The 21,729-nt window shown below is 43.9% G+C and overlaps 1 protein-coding gene across 1 annotated transcript in view; it reads left to right on the forward strand.

Moving 5' to 3' along the window:
- Window positions 1–21,729, forward strand: part of LOC308141821 (voltage-gated potassium channel KCNC1-like) — a gene marked incomplete at both ends in the record, with an annotated part of 67,128 nt that overhangs the window by 37,962 nt on the left and 7,437 nt on the right. The window contains 3 exon segments of the mRNA XM_080512048.1: window positions 3,557–3,688; window positions 4,861–5,722; window positions 7,611–7,823. Of these exon segments, the coding sequence (XP_080368174.1) occupies window positions 3,557–3,688; window positions 4,861–5,722; window positions 7,611–7,823 (1,207 nt within the window).

Below are 21,729 nucleotides of genomic sequence, written 5' to 3' on the forward strand. Positions count from 1 at the left end.
GTTCCTGGTGTGGACGACAGGCCAGAAACATCTGGTTTAGGTGAACCAGGTTCCTGGTGTGGACAACAGGCCAGAAACATCTGGTTTAGGTGAACCAGGTTCCTGGTGTGGACAACAGGCCAGAAACATCTGGTTTAGGTGAACCAGGTTCCTGGTGTGGACAACAGGCCAGAAACATCTGGTTTAGGTGAACCAGGTTCCTGGTGTGGACAACAGGCCAGAAACATCTGGTTTAGGTGAACCAGGTTCCTGGTGTGGACAACAGGCCAGAAACATCTGGTTTAGGTGAACCAGGTTCCTGGTGTGGACGGCAGGCCAGAAACATCTGGTTTAGGTGAACCAGGTTCCTGGTGTGGACAACAGGCCAGAAACATCTGGTTTAGGTGAACCAGGTTCCTGGTGTGGACGGCCCTTTCAAAGTAGACTAAAACACTAACTGAAAGTTGAAGAATCTTGAAGTGGTTCAGCGGGCTGTTGAGGCCTCCAGGGGCTCCAGGGGCTCCAGGGGCTCCAGGGGCTCCAGGGGCTCCAGTGAGCTCCGGGAAGAAGCAGAGGCATAACCGTGTTTTTGTAATTCCTTCAGCAGACACAAGGGGGCACTAAAACCTCAGGCCGCAGTGACTTATTAGTGCGGTTCAAAAAATGAATGTAAGTCAATGTGATATTGTCATTTCCTCAGAGGTGCTGGACACAGGTGTGTGTGTGTGTTTGTGTGTGTGTGTGTGTGTGTGTGTGTGTGTGTGTGTGTGTGTGTGTGTGTGTGTGTGTGTGTGTGTGTGTGTGTGTGTGTGTGTGTGTGTGTGTGTATCCAGGGCAGCTCCAGATAGCACTGTTAAATTAGACCATGATAATAAGCTGTGGGATTCCATGAGCTCCCGGGACGAGCCGAGGAAGACTTCATCTGTCTTCATCACTGACCTGACACACACACACACACACACACACACACACACACACACACACACACACACACACACACACACACACACACACATTTGCTTATGCATATATTACAAGCTTTTACCCAATGATGACCATATATGGTCATATCCATTGAAACTTGCTATTACAAATTATTGACCGTTTCAAAACAAATGACCTTTATTAAAAATACAGTTGTTTTGCAGGGCACTAGTAGCATGTCAAGCACAGAATAAGATAACCTGATTATTAGAGCTTTTTTGAGGACATCCTGTGACAATGACATCCCATTAACAGATTTTTTTTTAACCAGATCACAAATGTTAAAAACATTGGCACGTTTTGATCAGTTTCCTCTTTATAATGGAATGCATTGCTATTGATTTCTACTGAGTTCACAATATAAGTCAATGGGATTTATAATTGATCAAACCCACCAGTTTCATATGTGCACACATTTGATTTTCATTTGTCACCACAGTCACCGTACCTTCTGAGTGGAAGTGACATCTGTCAAAAAAAAGCTTCATGAGTAGGAAGACAACCGATCTACGTCTCACCAGTACAAAAGAACATTCATTTTGTAACTGTTTCTGTGTTTGTTTCATATTTGATCATTTCTGGAGACATTTTTTTTGCTGTCAATAAAATGCTAATACAGGTTTTTCTGTGGCGCAGAAGCAGCTTTTTGTTGACATACAGTGACATCTAGTGGTGTAACATGGCATATACAGTATATTTTCATATATCAGTTGCCTTTTGACATAAGTTGCATTACTTGGCAAAAAACAAAAAGCTGAGAATTATATTCACACTGTAAACTTCCCTCACAGAGGTTAGAACTGTAACGTGTCACATATGACATGATATGATATATCAAATATCTGCCGTCAACACCATATCAAACATTTGCAAAGTACATATTGCAAAACACGACTGAATTGCAATTCATCATATGTTTCCATTCACTGTGAATTCATGTCAACATTTCAGATGAAGGATAGTATTTCACTTTTGACAACATCACATCAAATCTAAGTAAAAATCACCAAAATCACTGAAGTGAAATGTTTGTATTTTTATGGCTCCAATTATCCTTGATAATGGAATAAAAAAAAACAGACTCATGTGTATATCACAGGTTTTACTGTACCTGTCTGTGTGCAGAATGAAACCTCTGCGAGAGTTAGAAGACCAACATTCGTGTCTCATGACTGCTAATAACAAGGACTGGACTGGAAAGCGTGAAAAGTGAAGGATCTAAAACAGGGTGCCTGTTGTTCCATCAAGTGCCTATAAAAAGTCTCCTTTTAAAGCTCTTATAAATAGAAATGTGGTCAGTGACAAATACACCTCAGCATAATGGGAGCATCATAATCACTGACAGAGCTTCTGGTGGTGTAGTGGACAAAATGTCTTGTTTGATCCTTGTGGATGTTTGAGGCTGATTGGTGACTGGTCTTGGAGTCATTAGTGCTTCAGGCCCCATTTATACAAATAAACAGTAACTAGTAGTTCTGCACATGCTCAGTAGAGACAATCGGAACATAGTTCCCTCTGTGATGTCATGACTCTCAGTCCATGTTCTCCTGGACTTGGTACTCTTGGGAGTTCCAGCTCACCTGTGCCGGACCTCGGCTTTGCTCCCCCTGCGGAAGTATCGGGAAACGCAGAGGTCGGCTGGCAAAGCTGAAAGCCAGCCTGACAGTCCCTTCCCAACTCTGACTCTGACTCTGGCTCTGACTCTGACTCTGACTCTGACTCTGACTCTGACTCTGGCTCTGGCTCTGGCTCTGAATCTGACTCTGGCTCTGGCTCTGGCTCTGGCTCTGACTCTGACTCTGACTCTGACTCTGACTCTGACTCTGGCTCTGACTCTGACTCTGACTCTGACTGTGGCTCTGACTCTGACTCTGACTCTGACTCTGACTGTGGCTCTGGCTCTGGCTCTGGCTCTGGCTCTGGCTCTGACTCTGACTCTGGCTCTGGCTCTGGCTCTGACTCTGCTGCTGGACTGAGACTGCAGCAGAGTCCTCTGCTCTCCTCCATGTTCTTTGCACCATCTTCCTGTAACGTTGAAGCATGACTGCTGCTTTCTGAATACTGCAGTGGCTCCCCTCCTCCTCCTCCTCCTCCTACTCCTCCCCCTCCTCCTCCTCCTCCTCCTCCTCCTCCTCCTCCTCCTACTCCTCCCCCTCCTCCTCCTCCTCCTCCTCCTCCTACTCCTCCTCCTCCTCCCCCTCCTCCTCCCCCTCCTACTCCTCCTCCTCCTCCTCCTCCTCCCCCTCCTCCTCCCCCTCCTCCTCCTCCTCCTCCTGCCCCCTCCTCCTCCTACTCCTCCTCTTCCTCCCCTCCTCCTCCTTCCCCCCTCCTGCCCCCTCCTCCTTCTCTCCTCCTCCTCCTGCTCCTCCTCCTACTCCTCCTCCTTCTCTCCTCCTCCTCCTACTCCTCCTCCTTCTCTCCTCCTCCTCCCCTACTCCTCCTCCTCCCCCCCCCCACTTCCTCTTCATCCCCCTTCTAGACCAAACTTATGACCACAGTGATAATAAGAATTCAACTCCTCCAGATCATTGAACTCTTCAGTTCACAGCAGAAATTCAAAGTGTTCCTGTTGTTGTTTTGTGTTTGTTTGCAGTATGTGGCCTTCGGCTCGCTCTTCTTCATCCTCCTCTCCATCTCCACCTTCTGCCTGGAGACACATGAAGTGTTCAACACAATCTACAACAAGACGGAGCTCGTCACCGTGGGCAACGTGACGCACGAGGAGGTACTCTCTGGTTCCTTGACCCAATCAGATAAGGTTCCCTTCAGGAGGGTCAACCCTTTAATGTCCCACTGAGCAAATGACTGCTACGACATCGTCTGACTGTGGAACGGCTTTTATAGAGACTCGTCTTGTTAAAAGAACTTGGCTTAGATTTTCAGGATTCCTTCTATAAGTTGTTTAAAAAACGAGTCAGACTATTAATCAATTCATATTTTCAGTTTGGTTTGAACAGTTCAGACGTGTTGATGTTTCGGGGGAAAGACTTTGGTTCTGTTTTAAAGAGTCTGGATAGAGTGTAGGAATTATTTTACTATTGTTTTATAGTATAGCATAATCTAAATAGTTTAGGTATTAGTTAAAAAGTGTGGGTCTTGTCAAGACTTTAGATTTTGTCAAAAGATCTTGTTTAAAGAGTATCTGTGTTATTTGGGAAGTTAGGATCTTTTGTAACAGTTTGGGCCTTGTTTATTTTGTTTAAATGGTTTATGTTGCTTCAGCTTTTGTTTAAAGACCTGAGGTTTAGTGTAAATATAATATGTGTCTTTATCAAAGAGTTGAGTTTGGTTCAAAGTCTTAATGAGGGTTGAAGAGTTTGGTTTTGGGGTCAAAGGCTTTTGGTCAATTTTACATTTTTTAGTTGAAGATCTGGAAGAGTTGGGATTCAATTCAATTTAACTTTATTTATATAGCGCTAAATACGAACCGCTCATCTCAAGGCATTTATACATTTATACAGACAAAACTCCACCCTCCTGAACTGAAACTGGGAGTCGGTTCCTCATGAGGACGAGGAGCCTGAAAGTCAGTCCGGTATACTTGTTTATGTGATCAGTCCTATATATATATATATATATATATATATATATATATATGCAGATGTTTTATCCAGCTTTAGCAGTTTGGTGGCTACTGGTCAGCCAACATGGCAACCTGCTGTTTTGCTGCAGAATTCTTCTGTGCTTGTTAAATTGAGCTTTACAGATTCTGCTAATGACTTTCACGTTCACTTTCTACAACGAGCAGTCAGACACTTTTTAAAGTGAAACTTTCTGCCTCATTATTATTCCACTCAGTATTCTGTCGCATATTTGTTTAATATTTATAATGATGAGACGGTGGAATAAGATCATTCTTTCTGTCTCTCTTTCGTTCTGTCTCTCTCTCTTGTGCAGGTAGTGTATGAGGTGGTGACGGACAGCTGGCTGACGTATGTGGAGGGCGTATGTGTCATCTGGTTCACCATTGAGGTGATGGCGCGCGTCGTCTTCTGCCCCGACAAGGCGGAGTTCTTCCGCAGTGCTCTCAACATCATAGACTTTGTAGCCATTGTTCCCTTTTACCTGGAGGTGGCGCTGAGCGGCCTCTCCTCCAAAACAGCCAAAGATGTGCTGAGCTTCCTGCGTGTGGTGCGATTCGTCCGAATCCTCCGAATCTTCAAGCTGACCCGTCACTTCGTGGGTTTGCGTGTGCTGGGCCACACCCTGCGGGCCAGCACCAATGAGTTCCTGCTGCTCATCATATTCTTGGCACTGGGCGTCCTCATCTTCGCCACCATGATCTACTATGCTGAACGCATTGGCGCCGACCCTGATGACCCAACAGCTGCAGCCCACACCAACTTCAAGAACATCCCCATTGGCTTCTGGTGGGCTGTTGTGACCATGACCACGCTGGGATACGGGGACATGTACCCCGAAACGTGGTCCGGGATGCTGGTGGGAGCCCTGTGCGCCTTGGCGGGAGTGCTGACCATCGCCATGCCCGTGCCCGTCATTGTGAACAACTTCGGCATGTACTACTCCCTGGCCATGGCCAAGCAGAAGCTCCCCAAGAAGAGGAACAAGCACATCCCCAGAGCGCCACAGCCAGGGAGCCCCAACTACTGCAAGCCAGACGCCCTGGCTATGGCCACCGCGTCCCCACACCGGCTGATGGGCACCGTGCTGGGGCCGGGCATGGTGGGCTCCGGCAGCATGATGGGTACTGGAGACTGCCCGCTGGCACAGGAAGAGATCATTGAGATCAACAGAGCAGGTCAGTGATTAAACGCTTTCCAGGACTCCAGTGTTGGAATGGCCTCGTTATTCCTTAAAGGATTGTGGGTACTTTTGCATACGTTTTGCTGCAGCATCGTTTCAGGTTAGAGAAGAGGTGAGGACTTGTTTTCCTTGAGGCTCTAAAAGCAGCCCAGCCCACTCTCTCATCTCTGATTTTCTGGAACATTACAGTGAAGCCAAACTCTCATTTTGGCCAATATTGAAAACATCTGGATCTGTTAACTCAGTTCCAACCCCCGACTGGGCACCACATCGTTTCTATTGTTTTCTACAGATCTAAGACTAATTGTAATTTATGTCTATATTTGTTCTGCAGTAAATATTTATGCCACAGATGATTTCTTTCAGTGTTTGGAGACAATGAGGTACTTTTTCACATGAGTATCTGAAATGTGTCTAATGAACACAGATCAACAACGTCACAGATGAAACATATGTTCATATCTACAAAATAGTTGCAATCATTTATCAGCAGATGTGTTCAAGTCTGATTTAAATTCACTAAAATGTCCCTCTTTTAACCCCAATGGACGTATATAACAATGATCTTTTAGCTGCTTACTACTTCTACAGTTTGCCTTTTAAAGTAGAGATAGAACAACGCAGTCAAGTCACCACACAATAGTACTAAAATCATTTAAATGATCAACACAAAGAAATAGTGTTCTCTCGCTGGAGCCACCAGTTGTTCACATGAAAACATAGGAGATGAGTGGAAATCTGAATGAGGTTGGTCAAAACCGGTTTAAGGTAGCATATGGAGGAAATAATACTTCTTCACTTCTACTTAAACGTTGTTATTTTTGTACATTGTGAACCTTACAGAGTATCACTTAAACGTTTCAGAATTGGTTTGCCTTTCCTACATCATCTCAGAACTCCCCACATTGGAAACATGTAAAAGACTCCTAATACCCCACTGGGAATAAAAAATGACAAAGTTCTTGCAGTGCGGTTTAGTTTATCTGTGTATACTTGAACGTTTTAATGTTGTGGCTTGTTTGGTGTTGTCATTGTATTGTCTCTTACTTTTTCCACGTCTATAAGCCTTAAATTCAGGGGTTAATCATAAGACTGACCTTGAATAAAAATAACAATTATACAAAACTCTCCAAATTCCTCTCCTCATCCAAAATGTATGAACGGGGTTGAGATTTCAGCAGCTGTGAAACGAGCAGGTTCTGAAGCTGTCAATGTCTTTGTGGTGTCCTCGTTCTTCCTGCACAAAAATCGAAAAGGTCTCTGAGCCGAGGTGTTCAGGATCAAATGGTTTCCCTCTTAACTGGTGGCCAGCTTCTTCACAGCAGAAGTTAAAAACCAGACTGAAATCCATAGCTGTCCTGGCAAACACTGTTCAATTGCATTTCTATTCAAGTTTAAAGTATCGTACCCTTTGTTTGTCTTATTTTAACATCAGCTGGAGCAGAAGCCACCAGTTAACAGGGGCACCAGTGAAACCAAAACACCAGACAGTTAAGCTCAATCGTAACAATCCACATGTTTGTAATAATATTAATAAATATATTAAAATATATACTATTTCACTTATTCTTTGAGCTGATATCCAGTGCATGTTTGCTCTTCATCATATTGGGGGATGACTTGTGCAGGATGGGGAAACGTCAAGACTGAGTAGAAGCAAGGCAAGGCAAGTTGAGTCAAGTAGGGCTGAGTAGGTCTCACCAATCAGCGGTTCATTGTGGCGGTGCTCGACACAGACCTGGCCCACTGCGGCCCGACTGGCCAATGATGTCAACGCTAGCAGTCTATCACAGCTGGCTTCCCTTCGTTTGACGTGTCCAACGTCATTCCGTCTTGTGGTCTTTGTCCTCACCGAGCCTCTGCTGCTTCGCCTTGTCTCTTAGACTCCAAACCCAACGGCGAGGCGGCGGCCAACGCGGCGGCCCTGGCCAACGAGGACTGCCCCACCATCGACCAGGTCCTGGGCGACGAGCGCAGCCCGGCCACCGGCGGCCTGGGCTCCACCGCCAGCCGCGAGCGCTACCCCCACGACCGCGCCTGCTTCCTGCTCAGCGCCGGAGAGTTCCAGCGCACCACGGACGGGAACGTCCGCAAAGGTAGGAGGACGGAGGCGGGGCGGTGCCGGACAGAGGGGCTGGGGTGAGGGGGGGGGGGGGGGGGGGGGGGCAGCAGGCTGTTGCTGGATGCATGGTCTTGACTGATGTGTGTATTATAGTGAAAACACCCACATGTACATGGACCATACATATACACATACACATACACGTACACATACACGTACACGTACACGTACACGTACATACACGTACACGTACACGTACATACACATACACATACACATACACATACACATACACATACATACACATACACATACACATACACATACACATACACATACACATACACATACATGGACCATACACATTCACATTCACATTCACATACACATACACATACACATACACATACACATACACAATCACATACACATACACATACACAAACACAAACACATACACATACACATACACAAACACAAACACATACACATACACATACACATACACATACACAAACACAAACACATACACATACACATACACATACACATTCACATTCACATTCACATACACATACACATACACATACACATACACATTCACATACACATACACATACACATACACAAACACAAACACATACACATACACATACACATACACATTCACATTCACATACACATACACATACACATTCACATACACATACACATACACATACACAAACACATACACATACACATACACAATGAGTCATGAGGAACACCTCAGACACACATTCTAACCTCTCATCTCTGTAAAACCCATGAAGAAGAGTCTCGTTCCAAAACTGTAACAAGTAAACGAGACTGACATGATCCAGCTTCCTGTCGTGACGTCATCCAGTCCGACCCCCCAAACCTCTGGGGCTCTAGTGATTACCCTGATGGTGGTGGTGGCTCCCTGCTGTGGAGCCACTGCAGAGCCACTGTGGAGCCACTGCAGAGCCACTGTGGGGCCACTGCAGAGCCACTGTGGAGCCGCTGCAGAGCCACTGTGGAGCCACTGTGGAGCCACTGCAGAACCACTGTGGGGCCACTGTGGAGCCACTGCAGAACCACTGTGGGGCCACTGTGGAGCCACTGCAGAGCCACTGCAGAGTCGCTGCAGAGCCACTGTGGAGCCACTGCAGAGTCGCTGCAGAGCCACTGTGGAGCCACTGCAGAGCTGCTGCAGAGCCACTGTGGAGGTGACTGAGATGAACCACATTCAAGTCAAAGAATGGACCATTCACTCATCCTGCCTCACTCACACACACACCCTGCCCCGCTCACACACACACACACACACACACACACACACACACACACACACACACACACACACACACACACACACACACACACCCGTTACATTGAGCATTCTCTGCTCAGCTCTCTGTGTAAAACTTCGGTCATTTCATTTTCAAACAGCGTCTTTCAGGGAAGATTAGATTTCTTTCTCTCAGTTCTGATGGAATTCAAAGAGAAAATCTCCTCACTGGATCACAAAATGGATCATTTCAATCATCACGTTCACATAATGATGAACTGAACGTTTCCCCCTCGGTGGCTCCAGGCCTGTCCGTCCTGGCTGCTTGTTTTTCTGCATAAAAGGAATTAATCTGAAAGTCAAACTAGATTTAATTTAATTAAAGTTACAGTTTTTATTACTGAATGTGTTGTAGATCTAATGGTGATAAATAATACAATTGGACTAAAAACAATTGAAGTAACAAAAGCAAAAGATTTTAGATGGAGATCTCAATAATTTGTAAATCTTATAATAATCAATAATCAGGAAATGTGGCATTCAGCTTTGCGATATACAGATATAATAAAGACAGAAAAGGGACGGAAGTCTTTGTGTAGGATCGCACATAAAATGAGCTTCAAAGAAATGGACATTTTCAAAGCTGAGTACCAACAGAAGCTGGACGGTTTTTCACGAGGAGATTCAGAGGCTTTAACTTTAGATTCAGTTTCATGAAGCTCATCGTCTCTGCAGCCTGTTTACACACAACGTTTCACGTGACGACAACGAATCCGTAAAAAAAAAAAAAAAGGAGTGCGTTTCCACTGCAGCAGTGGACACGCTCGCAACAAGAGGGCGCTGTAATGAAACTAAACAGATGTAGTGCAGACATACACTATAAAGGTGAAGAAAATGAAGAGAAGCCGACCTCCGTCTGGACCGATGAGGATCAGTGTGAACAGCAGCTTCCGCCTCCAGGCCGCAGGAGGAACAGCCACCGGGAACAATCCGGGATGAAACCTGCACAGGTCTGGTGGATCACTACACCGGTGTGCTGGAATCGGAGGCCCCAAGAGGGAAGAACGTTTTACGGATAGACTCCGCCTTGATGAGTCTGTCCTTCACTCGACGCACCGCCCTTTTCCTGGAGGTTCCTGGGATTTGTTGACGGGAAGGAAAAGTCACACAGCGGTGGAATGATGATGTTTAGAAATGAAATGTTTCACTGTGTTGATCTGTGGGGACGGATCAGCACAGTGTCATCATCATCCTCACCCTTCTTCATCAGACTTCACCCTTTCTTCCTCTCTTTCCTCCCCTCTTCTTCCCCCTTCATTTTGGCTTCTCTTGTCCTTCATCCTGTTTTCTTTGACACCGTGGTTCTTCTTCATGTCGCAGTGACGAAAAACCTCCTCATGTGTCAATCACCCCAACCTTTCCTCTCTCCAACACACACACACACTCACACACACACACACACGCGTGCGCACACACACACACACGCGCGCGCACACACACACACACGCATACATACACACACTCACACACACACACACATACACACACGCACACACACACACCCACACACACACACACACACACACCCACACACACTCACACACGCAAACATACACACTCACACACGCAAACACACACGCAAACACACACACACACTCACACACACACACTCACACACTCACACACACACACACACACGCACACACACACACACATACACACACATGCAAACACACACACACACACTCACACACACACAGATATTGCTGCATGTAATTTGCTTGTGAATGTAGATTGAAGTGACTTTGCGGTTTTTGTGTGTGAGTGCGTGCGCGCGTGTGTGTGTATGTGTGTATATGCGTGTGTGTGTGTGTATGTGTGTGTGCTTGTGTTTTCCTTCAAAAGACTTGCACTGACGTGGGTCAACAAAGACAACAGTAAAACACAGTAGAACTGTGTGTTGGTTGTATTTAATGGGGAGCCTCAGCAGGGGTCCTCACTGACACACACACACACATTGACACACTCAGTCTCCAGCAGTCGTCTTCATGGACTCCTGGACTGGAGGAAGTCCTCCATTCTGCAGACGTCCAGCAGACTGAACACAGAGCTTCTTCAGCATCTGCCACTTTTGCAAACATTGAACGTTACATTTTGGAGAGAAAGTAACTTTTGTGGCCACAACAATATGGATCATTGGAGAACATGAGAACGTTCTCCAGTAGTATAAGACATATGTTTGTTCCCTGTTCAAGAGCTGCGGGTTGACTTTAGGTCTAATTTAAAAAAAAGATTCACATTTATTTTAATATTTGTTGTACATTTTTATGAAGTTATGATACTCAGAACACAGAATCCAAACAGATAATGGTGAAAATATAAACATTAGTTTACTCACAAATATACACTCATTATAAAGAATAACAATTGTTTTGTGGAAGAAAAGGATATGAAGCTGTTCAGCATGTTTTCATCCAGGATCTGGTGGCTCAGTGACCACACATGAAAATCCCTGTTTGTCCAGAATACAGTGAAACTTTTCTAAAGAAATAATTCAAAAACAATTAAAATCAATTCTATACTTTTTGTTCAAACAAAATCTTGTAAAACATTTGGTTTAACACAGCTCATAATAGTATATTTCAAGTTTTCATATATATAAGAAAACTATGTATTGGATTTAATTTATTGGGTTTTACAGCTAAAATGTAGAATAATACAAATCGTATTAAATCTTTAGCTTGTGTAGCTCTATTAGCCATCTTAGCTAGTCTCAGGCCCGCAATCACACAATGTTGCAAGAGAAAATGCATCGTTTATGGAATTTCTGTTTCAGAAAGGTTTTGCGTTTTCACAGCAACGTTGTGAAAAAGATTTAACAGTTTTAGCAGAAACACTCACTTTTCTTTCATATTAAAATATACTTTGTTTCCAGTTCCATGGCATTACACACACACACACACACACACACACGCACGCGCACACGCACGCACACATATGTTTTTAGATGCTTTATTTTTTTCAGACATTTTGTTTTATTCACCATTTTTGATATTCCTTCTATTTGGTCTTTTTAGCCTTTACAAATTTGATCCCATTTCTTTTCACTGGGTTCAAGTTATTTTACCCTTAAAGCCACGACGAGAATTGTCAGTTGTTTCCCATTCTTTAGCCCTTTTAATCAAGGATGTCAGTGTTTTGAAAAGATCCTGGTGTTTGTGGGCCGACAGCGGAGAGACGGATCCGTCTGGTCCTCCTTCCTCTCACTTCTCCGTCCCGCTCAGCGTACCGGTAGACCAGGTCTCTGGACGCCACCACAACCACACATCTACCATTCATGAGCGCCTGTTTAATATCTTTCTGCTCAGAAGAGGAAATGGAAATTCTGTAAGCAAATGGATGAATCGGATGTCGCCCTCCAATAAACTGACCCACGGGTTACTGTGCTAATGCTAATGCTAATGCTAATGCTAATCCAAATGTGTGAATTTCTCTTGGAGATCATTAAAGTATTTATCTATCTATCTATCTAAATGCAGATATGTGGCTTTTCTTTGATGAAAACAAACAATTCAAGTAGAAGTGAATCTATTGTTCAGGATCTTATGACAAAAAACCAGATGTATCATCGGGTTAGAAAACACATTTTTAGTGTCGTTAGGATTCGTGACACGATAAACCATTTATATTTATATTTATATTACTGAGGAGCCTAAAACTTCCACAAACACCTTCAAATGAATCTTTTGTGTTTATTACGTGGAATACGTTTTTTTTTTTGTTTTTTTTACACGTTCCATTGAAATGACAGTGATTAAAGTTGTGATGAGATATTTTGACCAACCAGGACACGGAGTTTCATGAGTGTTAAATCGCTGCTTTGCTTCCTCTACAAAACGTTCGTGTTTGCAAAAACCCACCAGTGCCGATCAGACAGGAGAGAGACAGTAGTTGACCAGTGTGTGTGTGTGTGTGTGTGTGTGTGTGTGTGTGTGTGTGTGTGTGTGTGTGTGTGTGTGTGTGTGTGTGTGTGTGTGTGTGTGTGTGTGTGTGTGTGTGTGTGTGTGTGTGTGTGTGCAGGTTTGGGGTCAGCAGGTTGGGCTGGTTCTTGGTGTGTCCAATGTGCCGCTGCTGTTTTTATTTCCTGTTGTTGTGTCACTGTCTCCTCCAGGTTCTGTCAGCTCATGCCTTTTGTACGTCGGCTCTTGTCGGTCTGTGTTACACTATCCATCTGTCTGTCTGTCTGTCTGTCTGTCTGTCTGTCTGTTTCTCCTGTCTGTATGTTTGTCCCTCTCTTCTGTGTGTGTGGTGTGTGTGTGTGTGTGTGTGTGTGTGTGTGTGTGTGTGTGTGTGTGTGTGTGTGTGTGTGTGTGTGTGTGTGTAGCTGTCTTCCCCTCCTCCTGCTCCTCCTCCTCCTCCTCCTTCTCCTCCTCCCGCCCGGTCTCTTCTCACTCTGGTACTTACCGGTAGGGCAGGGCGCCGCCGGTCTGCTGCTCGCGCTTCTTCCTAGTTTGCACTTTTAAAGCAGATTATTGAAACGAGACTCGTTGAGGGTCTGCAGCCGGTGCCAGAGTGAAGGCGACCGTGGCGCCGGTCGGCTCGCTGTTGATTGGTTGTTTGGTTTCCTCTTGTCGTCCCTCTGGAGCTGAGCTCAGGTCAGTTTTTACAGCGCAGCTCACAGAGAGAACTCGTGTTTGAACCTGTTATTGGAACCAGTTCACAGCATCCAAAAGTAGTTTTGTGACGTGACTCTCTGTCATCCTGGGCTGGAACACTGACTGCTGCAGTGCTTTGCAGGTCTATACGTAGAGATGCACGATACTCAGCGTCCTGCTAGGAAGCCATCAACATCCAAGAACTTAACTGCACCTCATGATGAAGTAGGAGAAACTTTCATTCAGCAGCTTCAAATCCCAACATCAAACCACCTTTACTTGTTTGCACCAGTCAGAAAAAACTTAAAAGTAGGCAGAATTGCACATCTCCTATATGAAGACTGTTAAAAATGTCAGAAAGCAGACAATAAATCATGCTTTAATCCCAGTCGCGTTGCTAAATGATCATTCATGAAGAGTTTAAGTGCTCCCATCATTTAGTTTGACCGAAGCTCTCGAAGCCGAGTATCTGACTGCTAAATACATTCAGGTACTACTGTGTATTGATACTATAACCGTGTGTGTGTGTGTGTGTGTGTGTGTGTGTGTGTGTGTGTGTGTGTGTGTGTGTGTGTGTGTGTGTGTGTGTGTGTGTGTGTGTGTGTGTGTGTGTGTGTGTGTGTGTGTGTGTGAGAATTTTTGAATATATTGAATGAAACTTGACTGACGTGATCATCTTGTGATTGTTTTTCCATCTCAACTGGAATACACTGCGGTTGGACCAGCAGCAGACCAGTGGAGCTGCAGGGATGTTGGTGACACTGCGTTGAATACCAGTGACATTCATCGATATTTGTCGTATCTGTCTTTACTATTGCAGCGGTTTGTAACTAGCTTAATGCGCTGGTCACACAGTTCATAAAGAACAATGTTAGTTCTTCTTGTTTCTTGTACTTTAGACACAAATGTAGCTCACATGACGGGAAAGAGGCGTCGATTGTTAGGTTAGGGTTAGTTATTGATGGTTAGGGTTAGGGTTAGGGTTAGTTATTGATGGTTAGGGTTAGGGTTAGGGTTAGTTATTGATGGTTAGGGTTAGGGTTAGTTATTGATGGTTAGGGTTAGGGTTAGTTATTGATGGTTAGGGTTAGGGTTAGGGTTAGTTATTGATGGTTAGGGTTAGGGTTAGGGTTAGGGTTAGTTATTGATGGTTAGGGTTAGGGTTTGGGTTAGTTATTGATGGTTAGGGTTAGGGTTAGGGTTAGTTATTGATGGTTCGGGTTAGGGTTAGGGTTAGTTATTGATGGTTAGGGTTAGGGTTAGGGTTAGTTATTGATGGTTAGGGTTAGGGTTAGTTATTGATGGTTAGGGTTAGGGTTAGGGTTAGTTATTGATGGTTAGGGTTAGGGTTAGGGTTAGTTATTGATGGTTAGGGTTAGGGTTAGGGTTAGTTATTGATGGTTAGGGTTAGGGTTAGTTATTGATGGTTAGGGTTAGGGTTAGGGTTAGGGTTAGGGTTAGTTATTGATGGTTAGGGTTAGGGTTAGGGTTAGTTATTGATGGTTAGGGTTAGGGTTAGGGTTAGTTATTGATGGTTAGGGTTAGGGTTAGGGTTAGTTATTGATGGTTAGGGTTAGGGTTAGGGTTAGTTATTGATGGTTAGGGTTAGGGTTAGTTATTGATGGTTAGGGTTAGGGTTAGGGTTAGGGTTAGTTATTGATGGTTAGGGTTAGGGTTAGGGTTAGTTATTGATGCTGGAAGTCCAAATCTGTGAATATCTTTCCAACTTAATGTAACTGAAACTGTTACCCATCAGAAGGGGTTGTGAGGTGTGGGGGAGGCCTACAGGTCCTGGATCTGAGCAATCAGTTGCTGTTGACGTTATGTCTACTTTGGTTAAAGTTGCAGCAACCAGGTCCCGGTCAACACGTGATACAAATTACAAGATGGCGGCAGGGCCTTGCTGACGTCAGTCAAGAGTCATTCCATAGATTGAAGGATTCATTCAATATATTCAAGATTAATTTTGTACTTCTTGAACATTCCACCTGAAGAACATTACTTGGAACATTCAGAGTGGATAAAAGCTGCATGTCCATTTCTAGAGCGACACGCACAAACTGAGATACACAAGTTGTGTCTCACAAAGAAGGTTCCTTCTAATGTGTCCTTGTATGGACACCAGCATAACATTCATTTCACATTAAACAAAATACAATGAATAAAAATGTCAGTTTTATCAAACTGATGATCTTAGATTTTCCTACTTGTTTCAAACACAAATATCTATTTTCCAATCAATTATCTGCCGACAATCATAATCATCAGTTGGTGGAAAACCTCCATATCGTGCATCACTATCTATAAAACCTGACTGCTTATTCAGGAAAAGCAAAGCCACTAAGTCGTACAGGAAATGACCAAGCAGGGAAAAGAAAGAAGCAGACTGGACTTGTTGGACTCGTGATGGGGTAAGTATCAGGACTCCGTCAGAGGGCTGTTTGCTTTCATGACCTTTTAGCTTTCCTGTTAGCTTCTGCACTCTAAAAGCTTAAAATCCTCAAAAAACCCAATCAGCAGATTGCCGCAATACCAAATAAGTGCCATCTTATTTGTAGTTTCCCGATAAATTGAGTCCAAATCAGAATTTCCCAAGAATGGTGACCAAGCTTTTTGCTTTTAAAGTGCCAACATGGCTCTCCTCCAATCCCAACCCCAGACTTCTCTTTCCTTCCTCCCTCCCTTCATCCAGCTGGACGGGGCTCCTTACATAACAAACTCCTTGAGACATTTGGCTTCGAGGGCGGGAAGAATGAAAGACACTTCCAGGTGGAGACTGAAAGAGCAGCATCTCGTTAGAATGCTCCTTGTTTTTTCGTCTTCTTCTGCCGAGTTTACCTCTTCTTCTTTTGTAGGTGCTAGCAACAGGGCCAGAGTGATCTCTCTCTCTCTCTCTCTCTCTCTCTCTCTCTCTATCATCCATCCATCCATCCATCCATCCATCCATCCATCCATCCATCCATTCATCCATCAATTTGCTTGGTCTTTCTATCCCATCCTCATATAGTTTCTGCACTATTTCTTCCACTATCTGTTTTTTTCTCTCACGTTCTCGTCACCCTGCTGTTGTCAGGGAAACGATGGACAAAGATTGTGGGACCAAGTTTTCCAGTTCAAGGTCTCAGTTTTCATTAATACGCATTGATAAGAGCCCAGTTGTTTGGCTTTGAGTAGGAGAAAGTTGCAGTAAGGCTACAAAATGCTTCTGTTCAGTAAAGTGAAAGTGAATCTCAATGAAAATCATAAAAATCCAAACAGCCTACAATTGTTTCATGTGAAAATATGTGATGGACTAGATATATGAAGAAAATGGTTGCGGTGCCAACAGAGGGCTCTATTGGGACATTTAGTTTGAATTGTTGGTTTAATTTCAAATCACCATATAACCTTTATACTCTGTGGAAAAGCTCTGTACAGATTAAATAATCTCTTTTAATACAAAAGAATAAGCTCAAGATTTTTGAAGTTGGACAAGAACTCAGAACTTGGTGACTAAAGCCCGGGTCACAACCCAGCGTGTGTTTTTAGTCCCTACGACTTTAGAGTGACAATCGTCATGACCAATCAGCAGAGGGCTGGTGTGGCTCCTCCTCACACACCTTTCTGTGCCATCCACTACTTGTTGAGTCGGACCAGGTGAAAACTCGTCCCGGCACAGAAAGTTGGTGGAACTCTACAGTTGCACCAGTTACTGCAGGACAATTCTGTCTAACATTATATCCGTGCCTCATCTGATAGAAACGACCACCATGCAGCCAGACTGAGCGGGGCAGTGCGGTAAGGTAAAGCACACCCAGACCCAACTGTGTTGTTCGGTACCACTACAAAAAAAACAACTTGTGCACAAACCCATACACACCAATTACAAACACTAACCCCTCAGATCTCATTCACGTACCAATATCATAATCCAGAATCATGGGATCACTGAAGGTCATACGCTATGTCAAAGGTCTCCATAATCCAATACAGACGAAGAAAGTGCTTTGTCCGCTGACAAGGACTAATCGCCAAATAGCATTCCTTCAAGAAACACACTTACTGGATAATGAACACGACAAATTAAAGAAGTCATGGGCCAACAAATGATACTACTCATCACACAAACCTGTTAGAAAAGGAGGAGGAGCTATTCTGATACGCAGGCCGATTAACTTTACACCAAAGTTCATAAAGATTCTGAAAGAAGGTTTGTTCTGGTCACTGGATCAATTCATGGAAAACAGGTGTCTCATGAACAGATATGTTCCGAATGAAGACGAACCCAACTTTGTTAACACAATATTTTCTGAACTCCTACAATACCGAACTGGTGTCTTACTCCGAGGTGGGGACTTCAAGTGTGTTATGTCATAATCTATGGACAAACAGACAGAATCTTCTGTGGCTGATGGTGGTCCGAGCTGATCACATGACGACACCTTGCACAGCTCTCAGTCAATAAGAATCAGGTTTGGAGCAAAAGTAAACCCACTGACTGAAATATTCCCACCCTCTGGGATTCTGAAGCCTCTTCAGCTCTCACCATAGAGACAAATGATCAGAGGTTTGTTTGTCTGCTTAAATCCACAAGAAGAACTGCAGCAGAGACTCTCTGGTGCAGTGGAACTACTGCCTCCAGAGGCCAAGGCTGCACATTGCAACCTTCTGCTTGAACGCATTAGTTTCACAAGCTGCCAAAGCATGCTCTGCATCCCATCCTCAACACGTCCATCAGTGGGGAGCCTCATCCGCCTCTGTGTGCAGGTCGCATAAGAGAAGCAAACCTCACTGGATTTGTGTTTCATGGACTCTGGCCGTGTCTCAGGTTCTTCCTGCCCATTGTTCTGTCTTTGTTGTGAGTCTCTTTGATCTCAGCGGCAGCAGCAGTATTGATCCTCTTCATTGACAGATGTCCGATGGTCTGACTGGACTCTCCATTCTTACATCCACATCCATTGCTGAAAGAAAACTCCACACTCTCTTCATTGCTCCCATCCTGCCACCATTTCACCCTCAACATGCCTCCACTTCATCACATTTCTTTTTGTTTCAGTTGCAAGTTAATTTTTCCCATTTTCCTTTTCTCCAACTGCTGATTGATGACTCTTAGACCAGTATTGCCTCATTATTGGTGGTTAGAATTCCCTGAGACCTGTTGGATTGCATTAATGCTATTTTATTTCCGAAGCCTGCTCCTGCAGTTGTTCCACAGACGTCAGCAGAAGAATCATGACAACTGAGGAAAGTGTAAACTTATTGATTCTGTATAGATTATAGTATAAAGTTGGAACTGGGGACTCTAAAACAATGTAATTAAAACTCCCCCAAGTGAAATGGATAGCTGGTGGGAAAACACACAAGGCTGAACCATTCATTCTCATTAATATGAGAAGTCCAAATGCAGTGGTCTGAGAATTTCCACTCTTCACGTGAGATTTCAGCACATTACCATATCAATACTGCAAAATGTTTCCACCATTCTGATGTGATATCGCCTAACGATGCCCACAAGCCGCCATTTTGTTCTTTGTGGCAGTTTGGATGGAAACCAGCCACTGCAGACCACAAACACACAACATGAGCTGCAGTTTGGTTCTTGTAAAACTAACTTGCTTTGATTCATTCTCCCGGCAATGAGCGTAAACGTTTGGAACAAAATTCCCACTTGCTGCCTAATAAGTCCCACTGCTGTCAGTGTAGAGAACATCAGTGGAGATTTCTTCACCTGGGGATGATAGTATTGTTATGGCTGATCATGACACTCGTTTATTTACAAAACCAGGTATTTAATTGCAAAAACATTGAGAAAGAAAGCTGACACTGTATATACTAGGGCTGTACAATATAGTCCACATTCATACCGTAGTTATCACAATATTAACATGCACAATATACATCTTGAAAAACTGAGATGGACTGAGCATGTCAACAGACTCGGCCAATCAGATGGAACCCAACCAGGTAGATGTGCGTGTGGAAGGTCACAAAGTATTTAGAGAGATGGGAGAGGAAAATCTAACACAAAGCACTGGAATCAAGGGAAACTGACTACAAAAAGTCAAAGTTCTGTTTCTGAATATCCAACACACATTAGATGGGAACAAAAACAGGGCAGATCACAGCTGGCCTAATGAGCACTGTAAGAACAAACAAACCTTAAAGCACAGACATTAGTGATATTTTTATGGCAGAAATGATTCCTTGGTTTTCATTGTCAAAGATGTTCTCCAAAAAGCTTCAAACTCAAATTGAATTAGCTGTAATTGATGAGGAGAACATGTTTGAGGATTTATTGAGTGTGTGAAACCCCATGTAGTGTCAAACCAGAGGAAACAGACGTACACAGAGCAGATTTCAGCCCGTTTTACACAAATCTAATCAATCAATGACTCAATCAATGGTTTATGTCATCATCTGATGGTGTATCTATTTATCTCATTTTAGTACAGTTAATCCTCCACAGCTCTCAGGATTACCTTCTAGAAACATTGAAATCTTGGAAGTCTGATCATCCAACGTAGCCCAGAGTGCGTCTGCATGGAGAGCAGACTGTGTGTAAAGGCTGTTTTGTGTTTGCCGCGTCATTTCAGCCGCCACAAAGGCGGAGACGTGCGGGAAAGAAGGCGGAGCTGAAGAGGAGGACTGAAGAATTGGTTATAAAGACACAAAAAACATAAAGAAGGCTACTTCTCTTCTAATCTAATACTGCAGTGGAAGTGGGTTTGTGATGCACTGCCCCCTGCAGGTTGGGAGCAGTAGCCGCTTGGGGTATAAATGACACGTTTTGTTACGCTGATTCCTCACGTCTAAGTTCCATCAAGCATAGAACAGCCTGAAGTACGTCGTCACTTTCATTTTCTGTCTTTCCGTTCACGCCACACTCTTCATTCTGCTGCTGTTCCCGGCTTCTGTCTTCAGGTTCTATCTTTCTTGTTTTTGAACATCATGCATGTGAATTTCCAGAGTTTTCCACCACTTCTCTCTCCATACTGCATATGTTGTCCTGTCACAGCATCGAGTCTCTGTGTTTGTCCTCTCTGTCTCTTCTTCTCTCCCTCTGATGAGCCTTGTGCCTCACATACAGGCCATATGGACGCACAGCTGCAGGCTCAGTGTGTCGCTGACGCCATGTCATGTCAGTTTTGAACACAAATACCATTTCCGGCAACCTCCATGTGCTTTTCAAAAAAAAAAATGTTTTCCTCTCCTTCAAGAGAAGGTGCATTCATTGAAAGACTTGTTGTTGTGCTTTTTGCATTGCATGCAGATTGTTGTTGTTGTGGTGGTGTTGTTGTTTCTCCTCACCCCAAGCCGTTCCCCTTTTCCTTCTTCTCATTCTTCCTTCTTAAAACCATCAACCTCCATTTCACAGGTCCGAGTGTATCCTTCCATTCCAGTGTGCTTCTGCACTTCTCTGCTGTGTATTCATATTACAAGCATTTGATTTGGATTGAGAATGTCCACCAGAGATTGTAGAATCATTGCAAAAGTGTTGAAAACCGCAAAAATGGACAAGCCAGACACTGATCAAATGCAGAAAATAAAGGAGTCCTGCTTTGGAAAGGTGATCTAGAAAACTCAGAATTCAACTAACAATCAATTGTTTATTTATTTTTTACATATTCTAGACACATTGAACACTGGCTCTGAGATGTTTATGAAAAAGTAAGAAAACCCTCCATCCCTGTATTTGTATTTAAAGTTGCCAGACAAATAGATGGTCTGATTCATTAATTCACTTTCACTGCTTCCTTTCTTTTTCTTTCTTTAGTCTTTCTTTAACTGGGAAAGGAAACCCATTGAGGTTTGGTCTCTTTTACAAGGGTGACCTGGCCGAGGCTTCGTTAAATCCAAACGAATCAGAATCAGAGGGCCTCCCAAAAAAATACAGATGTTTACAAACCAGTTCACAGAAAGAAATGAGCCAAGCCACATTCAGTGTCTGAATGTTGAACAGGCAGCGTTTGGCAGCAGGTCCATGACGGAGGAAGAGAAGCCGTCATTTCGTCTCC

The sequence above is a fragment of the Blennius ocellaris genome, assembly GCF_963422515.1.
Source record: "Blennius ocellaris genome assembly, chromosome: 16".
NCBI classification, from domain to species: Eukaryota; Metazoa; Chordata; class Actinopteri; order Blenniiformes; family Blenniidae; genus Blennius; species Blennius ocellaris.